Source organism: Toxoplasma gondii, chromosome VIIa (genome assembly GCF_000006565.2).
Source record: "Toxoplasma gondii ME49 chromosome VIIa, whole genome shotgun sequence".
Lineage (NCBI taxonomy): Eukaryota > Apicomplexa > Conoidasida > Eucoccidiorida > Sarcocystidae > Toxoplasma > Toxoplasma gondii.
In genome coordinates this window covers 4,280,025-4,287,940 of record NC_031474.1, presented here as the reverse complement: position 1 = coordinate 4,287,940, position 7,916 = coordinate 4,280,025, and the positions used below count along the sequence as shown (strand labels likewise).

General features: G+C 51.4%; 2 protein-coding genes across 2 annotated transcripts; one reads left to right on the top strand and one right to left on the bottom strand.

Moving 5' to 3' along the window:
* Positions 1–530: 530 nt before the first annotated feature.
* On the bottom strand, positions 531–1,719 carry TGME49_281955 (hypothetical protein; the record flags this gene model as incomplete). Its single annotated transcript, XM_018781884.1, has 3 exons — positions 531–751; positions 993–1,022; positions 1,626–1,719. 3 exons carry the CDS (start codon positions 1,717–1,719, stop codon positions 531–533), a joined length of 345 nt encoding a protein of 114 aa, XP_018637462.1.
* Positions 1,720–2,656: 937 nt separating this feature from the next.
* On the top strand, positions 2,657–7,606 carry TGME49_281950 (membrane protein, putative). Its single transcript, XM_018781883.1, has 5 exons — positions 2,657–4,497; positions 4,860–4,998; positions 5,470–5,638; positions 6,123–6,181; positions 6,614–7,606. Exons 1-5 carry the CDS (start codon positions 3,844–3,846, stop codon positions 6,658–6,660), a joined length of 1,068 nt encoding a protein of 355 aa, XP_018637461.1. The 5' UTR covers positions 2,657–3,843; the 3' UTR covers positions 6,661–7,606.
* Positions 7,607–7,916: the final 310 nt, after the last annotated feature.

Here is a 7,916-nt window from a genome sequence, read left to right as displayed (position 1 = left end):
AGCCTACGCGTGGGTCGACGCTTTTCGTCGACGCGGTGTCTGGACACCCGGAGAGGGACCGACGGAATCGGAAGGCGCGGGTCTCCGGCCTTTCTCGGTTCCCTAACCACGGCAGGTTGTGCCGCAGGGTGGAAGGCCCTGTCGCCTTTCTGTTTGGCTTGAAGGACGTTTTTTCTTGGGGGAAGAGGAAGAAAAAGGCGGAGGAGGGGGAGGGAGCGTTTTCGGAACGCAGGGACTCCTGTTCACACGAAGCTGCCGATTCACAGGGGTTTTTCGCTGACGAAGGCTCGACAGACGAAGATGCAGACGCCACCGCTGCGACTGCTGAGGCGTTTGAGTCTCCTCTCACGTCGTTTGTGGTGCGCCAGTGGAAGGCGACGCCGAAGCTGACAAAGGGGTATCTGTCGATTGCGGCGGCACTGTCGCTCCTGTCGTCTTTTTCTTCGTCGCGGCACTTTGCGCCTTCGGCGCTGCTGTTCGACGCAGAGGCACTCCGGCGCGGTCGCGAGCTCCAACGCCTGCTTTCTTCGCTATTCTTCCTCGGCCCGTTCTCGCTGTCGTCTCTGCTCTCCTTTTCCTTCGTTCACGCCTACTTGGGAGGCCTCGAAACCCACTTTCAGCGGACGCACGCGCCCGCCGCCTTTCAGCGCATGCTTGCCTTCGCGCTGGGGTGTACGTACAGCCTGGCGGCGCTGCAGCAGATTCCCAGCGACCATCTGCTGCAGACGGTCTGCACGTTTCTCCTCTACGTCTGGAGCAGGACGCATCCGGGAGGCGAGGCCGACGTCTACGGCCTCTGCACAATCCCGAACGAGTATCTTCCTTTCTTCTTTTTACTGCAGAACTGGATTCTTGAGGGGAAAATTGTTGCCGCAGACTTGTGGGGCATCGCCGCCGCTGCGGCTTGGCTGCTCCTCCAGCGCCGCCAGTCTACGAAGAACGGAGAAGCAGCTCTCTCGCTCTACCCCTTCGCGAATGCAGAGATGCCTGACGTGTGTAGTGCAGAGCAGGCAGCGCGGAGCCTAGGTAGCACACACACATTTAGAAGCGCAGAAACAAGTGACGAGAGACTCGCGGGGCGGCAGCCGCGTACCCAAGAAACGCGCGAAAGTGACAAAGGAGAAAGGGAGAAGAAAATCAAACGCGAATCGGAGGGACACAGCGACGAGAAAGGGTCAGAACATCCTCTCTTCCGGCGAACAAGTGAAACATTTAAACGAGGACGCCGTTGGAAACGGTAGACGCTTCGATGTCTTTATCGGCATCGATGGTCTTGCGGAGAGAAGCGTAAATAAGTCAATCTACATTTGCATGTGTAGGTATATGTTTGTAGGCATGTATATATATATATATATATACATGTATGCGACACCGCAATGACAGAGTGCCTTCCTGAAGTCAAAGCGCCCAAGTTGTGCAGAGAAATTTCGCTGCTGGGGTGGTAACGTGATGGCGCGGCCAAAAGCATGCACTTCCAGTGGAAACCAGTGAAAGTCTTCCTTTAAAAAAGATTTCGGTGTCGTTGAATGGACAGACACTCGAGCTGTGTTGTACTGTCGAGCTTGTTGGAGTGGAGGTGCCGCTCTATGGTTTTTTCACCTTCCCTCTTCGTACATTTGACGAACCCGAAGAAAGCTTTTTTTCATCACTTCTCGCTGTAAAGGTTTCACCGCGGCTGAGAATTCTCTGACGGCACTGGCCCCTGGAGAAGAGCTTCATCTTTTGACTCCCAGCACGGTGGTCCTGTTCATCCAAACAGTTGACGAGCATGTCTCCGTCAGCGCTCCTTGCGGTTGTCCACTGACAGCACTTTTACACATTCTTTCAGTGCCAGTCATACTCTAGGAGAGTATTCGTGAACGCGACTTTCCATACAACTCTTCAGAGTTTGTGTGGCAGCTGGCCCTGTTCCAGGAAAGCCGCAGTCGCTGGATGTAAGTCCTTGTATTGGTTCACGTGCAAATACAAAATGCCCATGTATGAGCGTATATATACATTCACATATCTGTGAAGAAGACTCAGTGACCTCACATGCTCACTGCTAACTTGTGACACACAGAGAGACAGGCTAAGTGCCGCTTTTCAGATGTTTAGCGAAGCAAGCATGGGGTGTTTCGTGACGGGGAATATAGGAGGAGTGGCCCGTTCTGTCTTCACCGAAGAGAGGCGGGTTGGAGAAACCGTGTTTTCCCAATTTAACATGAACTTTTGCATTTACTAATGTTCCACAGTCTGCTGACAAGCATGTAACTGTCTCCTTAGAAACATCTATATTTGTACATACGGCTAGAGTGTAAAGGCTGGCGAGTTGTGTAGCAATCGCGCAGTCTGTCAGTTCTTTTCATCACTTGACGGATGATCGAGCGACGCATCTGCGGATACAAAGACTCTTAGCGCGGCATCCATAACTGCAGGGACGATTCCTATGTGCTATTCGAGCTCTGAATCGCCGAATGCTACTTCGTCAACAGTTTATGACCCGGAATGCCCAGTCCCGTCTACAGTGGGTGCCTGGGATTACAGAAACACCACGAGGGCATAAGTCGCTTGCTGCATGCTTCGCTTCCGTGCAGAAAGGAAACAAATATGCGTTACTGACAACCATCCGTTCAAAACATTCTCAGGAATCCAATTCTCTCACAAACACGCATAGATACGCATATGCAGATGAAACTCGTGACCGCGTACACGGCCTCATGCGCGTTACTATGAGTAAAGGTTGCCAGCGTTTTCACTGCATGTGCGGAGCCTCGCGCCAGTCCGGCTTGTGTTTGTCTTTTTCGTCGATTGTCGCACTTCTCACGCGCTCATGTTGTCCTTTCTGTCCTCTTGACTTCTGCTGTTTGTCTCCGGGGAGATGTGTCGCTTGCAGGGATGAAAGTCGAGCATTGTTGGGGTTCGTGTCTCGTGAAACTTTTTGTTTCCTGCTGTCTCTGCACTCTGTTCCGGGAATCGAGGCGCGGCTATGTCGGCGTCAATCGTGACTTTTCGGCTTCTTTTTCTGGAGAGGAAGGGCAAAGGAGAAGCGGCCTGAGTTACGCTCGGTGAGAAGAAGCAGGAGTTTCAGATTCCAGCTCTGTGGACGAAAGTGAGAACGTAGAGCGGGGCAAGCAGAGCGCTCAGAGGTCCGGCGCCAGGGAAAGAGAACCACGGAGGCAGAGAGGAAAGGAGGGGAAATAGAGGAGAAAAAAGACAGGTAGTGAGGAGAGGAGGACCGGAAGACGAGCGTGTGCAATGCTCGGGCAGAAGAAACGGTTTTTGCCCCGTTTTTCGACGCTGTGACGCAACAAGGCACTACACAGACTCAGCGGTACCGGTCCACCATTCTTCTGCTTTTCCCGCTGTTTGAAGCTTCCAATTACTCGGCCGTTTCGCTGTCTCTCTCTATTTTTTCGCCCGGAAAAAGGACTCGATTTTTTGCATGTGCCTGTGCGTTCTTTTCTTCACCAGTGTTGCTCTTGCAAGGATCTTCCAAGGATAAATTCAGACAGATTGGCAATCGCGTTCACAGAGCGCCTGTGCGTTTCCTCGAAAAAACGTTTCCCCCTCTTTCCAGCCTCTCTTTCTTCTCCACTCAGACCTACGGACGCCAAGAAGAGCATCGCTTTCCCGTTCTTCCCTGTATCTCCCTTTTCTCTCTTCCCTCTCTTCCCTTTCTTCCCTCTCTTCCCTCTCTCTCCTCTCTCTCTTCCCTCTCTTCCGTCTCTCCTCTCTCTCTTTCCTCGCTTCTGTCTCTTCTGTCTCCACTTCCCCGCGTTCTCTCCTCTCTCGCCTCTCTTTCTCGCCCATTTGCGAGTGTCTCGCCGACCGTCCCGTTCCTCTGTTTTCTCTTCGTTTGCCAAGATGGCCTCTGCAGCTTCTTCCTCTCTCCAGGGAGGGGGGTCGAGTTCTTCTTCCGCGGGCGCTGCGGGTGTCTCTTCGGGGCGCGCGGGGCGGGGGCGAACGGGTCCGCAGCAGAACGCGGCGGATCTGAGCTACCGGGAAGCGGCGCCGTTTCTTCCTGCGAAAATTCAGTCCGCAACTCCCCTGCCGCACGTGACTTTGATAAAGGTTCCGCCCTTCGTGGCAGCTGCTTGGCGCGCCGCAGAGAAGCAAACGGTCGTAGGGGTGACTTACGGAGATCCGAAGTCGAAGAAGAAGTGCATCTTCGGCATGGCGGAGCAACGCAGCGAGGCGGGGCGGGCGTCGGAGAAGGGCGAGGCCCCGGGCCAAGAGGCCCCGGGCCAGAAGACCCGCGCGCCGGCACCCACCTGCCATCTTCAGTGTGCATCTGTGAAGCCGAACAAGCTGTTCGTGCTGCAGCAGCAGAGCGGCGCTTCCTTTCCGGCTGCTGCAGACGTCCTCTGCGTCGTGGAAGAGTCGTCGAATTTCGTTCCGCTTCTCGACCAGACCTACCACACTTTCTTGCGGAGGAGACACGAAACCACGGACGTCTTCAAGACGCGCGGAACGATCGAGGAAACCCGCAGAGACACCGGATTCGACTCCACTGCAACTGTAGGAAGACCCAGAGGACAGAGAGACACAAAGGGAAGAGGGACGAGCCAGGTGGAAGCGAGAGAAGAGACGACGAAGGAGAGGAAGGAGAGGAAGGAAAGAAAGGGAGAGAGGATAGACGTGGAAAAGAGAGCAGAGAGAAGGAACGCACAAGAGGAAGGAGAAGAATGGGCGAAGAGAAGGGAGAAGAAGAAAGCAAAGGACTTGGGCAGAGACAGGGGTAGGAGGAAGTGAGGAACAAGTCTCGACATTCCGAGATTTCCTCGCCAGTGGCAAGACGAAATCCGTAGTTTCACTCTATCTTTCTCATTTTTCCACTCCTTCTTCACGCCATGATTCCCTCGAATCTTCTTTCTCTTCAGCTCTTCCACTTCCACACACCAAAGCCTGCGGCTGCGAGCTCGGCAGGAGTTGCAGAAGAAGACGACGAATTCTCCATGCTGGGAGGTCGTCGCGGTGGCCTGAGCGCGGCAGAGGCTGCGCGGACGCGGACGGCGAAACGTACGAAAAACCGATATACTTGCAAAAGTGTCTGTCTTAACACAAACATCTCTTCCGCGCTCCATCCAGGATATCATCTCCCTCTGTCCGCACATACGTGTGTACACTTATGACGCTTTTCTCCGTAAACGCGTGAATGTATGCAGCCAAGTGAGACAGATGATTTGCGCCTGTTGTATACGTGATCCTCGGGCACGTAAGCTCCCGTGCATGCGTATGTATACACGTATGCATGCCGTGCATATATGCATATATATATATATATATGTATATATTTGTCACGCATATATATGCATGCATATATATATATATACATATATATATATATATATGAGTACACGGACAACGCCTGCGATTACAGCGATGTGTTCAGGATCGGTTTCTCGTTTTTTCCGTAGTTTTTCTTGTGAATCTTGGAAGGCGGATGTGGTGGGCAAAGCGTTGGACTGCTGCCTCGCTTGTTTTTTTCAGAGAAGAAAGCGGTGGTCACGATTGACGAGGATTCACTGAAACTCCGGCTTTTCTCGATTTTTGAAGCCGCTGGAGCGAACGGGCTGCAGCTGAAGCAAATTGCGATGCAGACGGGCCAGCCATTGTCCTTCGTGCGGCAAGTGGTCGAAGAAATAGCGGAGCCGAGGAAGTGAGGAAAAGCGCGATAGGGCAGTGCATGTTCGCAGCGAACGTGGAAGAACCGGAACAGAAGAGCAAAGAGTGAAGCAGACGAATGAGACAAAATCATGCGCGAGACGGAAACAGACCGAGCTTAGCGCTGGGGAAAAGTGGAAAAACAGAAGGACGAGTCTTTAAGAGGTTGTGTTACAAACACCAACTAGAACAGATAAGCTTAGTCATGTAAACCTACTACGTTTATCGAATAATGGAATAGGAAACTCCACATTATATTCACGCACATATACTGTTGTGTAAATCAACCTTATACATATGTATGTGTTGACCTATATATATATATATATATATGTGACGGTTGCAATATGTCAGCAATCTCATCTGTGTTTTGAGAACGTTAGGGGGAGAATCGACCGAGCTTTGTTTGTTTTATTTCTTGTCGGAAGTTCTTCGCTGTCGAGCAGTTGACTGGTGCGTCTTTTGCTCGCTCTCTGCAGGCGCGCGAGTGACAGGAAAACCGTGTTCTTCTTGAAGGATCAGTACAATCCATATGCTTGTAAGCTCTCCTGCTGCGTTGTTTTATACTTTTCGATGCTTTTTCAGACTTGCCGTTTTCTTTGTTGCATTTCACACGCGTTCTGTGGCGTCTCTTGCCGCGTCACATGTTGTGGTTGCCGGTCCCCGTCGTTCTCCTTTATTCACATTTGTGTTTCGTCTACGCATGTCAGTATCCTAAACGCCGCCTAGACCCGCCGTTGCCTTGCCTATGCGTAGGTTCAGAAGCGCTTGAGGAATGCTCCTGCATGTCCCTGTGTTTCACTTTCATCGTTTCTTTTTCCGCATCGACTCTAGTATTTGCTTCTTTCAACGCTTACGGTCTCCATCCTTCCGAAGATTCCGAGCGCTGAGATTCCATGAGGCGCGAAATGGAACGGTGCCTGTGGGCGGTGTGGTGTGACTTTGCTGCGCATCTTTGTTTCCTTTGCAGCTCTAACTGGAGAAGAACCGCTGGCAAAGAAACCGAAGCTAACTTAATTCTCTGTCGTCAATGCAGTTGCAAGCAGGGGAATCTGACTGCTCTACAGGCGCTCTCTGGTCTCCCGCAACTCTCAACTAGAACTAACGTACATTTCTGTACATGCGCACATGCATGTATATATATATATATATATATATATATGCATGCACGTACTGTCTCTTGCATGTTTAATGCATGGAGAGGAAAGGGGACGCGGGCGAGGCGACGGGGATGATTGCGCAACTGTCTTGCGTCGTTGTTTGTCTGCTTTCTACAATCACTTTAAAAGAGATGTTGTATTGTGCACGCGGTGTGTGGCAACTTTTCGGTTCTTCCACTCGCATGAACGAAAATCCCTTCGTGAGGTTTGCCTGCGTTTGGCGTTGGTTTTCTTGCGCTGGCTGCCGTAGGGAAATTACAACGTCTGTGCATCGGGTAAACTGAGAGGCTCTTGTGTGTCATCAGAAAGGGGGTCAAATGGCGACAGCTTATCGCCGATCATGGCATGAGCTAGGCACAGTCAAGCGTTGAATGAGGATAGTGAAGGCAGGGGAAACAAAGGAAGCGAGAAGGTAGACAGGAAATATTAAGGGGAAGATGAAAGGTGATCGTTTTCTGTTTCCGCACTCGCAGACCTGTTTGTTGCTGCATTTTCCTTTTTTCGGATATTCTCTTACCATCGACGGATACTTCTTGGATGACAGAACCGTAACGTAGCATCCGTCAAGCAACTCTAATTCACTTGCGTGTAGTACGTATGAACGAAGTTATCTACATGAATCACTGACAAGCATGTACACTTACCGTACACCGCCTGCGCCTCGGATTCAGGGATAATTGCGGGACAAGAAATGGCCATCGTGAATTCTTGACTGCTAAAACCGATGCAGGAGTGAAACCGCCTCGTGTCATTCACCTCAAAAGTACGTGCATTGTGAGCCGCACTGCTTCTCCCGCATTCAGTGACTACACTCATAGGATAACGCGATGCCACGAAAACGTTCCTTTCTCGGGATTGACACCACGCTCTTTTCTAAGGTTCCTGTTCTACTGTCCTCTGTGTGCGTCTACGGGTGCGCTGGGCCTCACCGATCCACAGCTTGTCGCTCCAAAAGAACATCGCATAAGCATTCTTCACTCCTGTCCCTTACAAAGCCGAAAAGCGGGCCTGAGTATCTCTGAAACGTCCGATAATTTTTGGTAAGATAAACCTTTTTGTTACGTGGAAATCTGCACTAGGATATTCGTCAGACTTCTGCAGCTAATCGTCAAT

Coding starts and splice junctions, on each gene's coding strand:
- TGME49_281950 (XM_018781883.1), top strand. CDS start 3,844: ATGGCCTCTGCAGCTTCTTCCTCTCTCCAGGGAGGGGGGTCGAGTTCT. Junction 4,999..5,469: donor GCGGACGCGGACGGCGAAAC/GTACGAAAAACC, acceptor TGTTTTTTTCAG/AGAAGAAAGCGGTGGTCACG. Junction 5,639..6,122: donor GAAATAGCGGAGCCGAGGAA/GTGAGGAAAAGC, acceptor CGCTCTCTGCAG/GCGCGCGAGTGACAGGAAAA.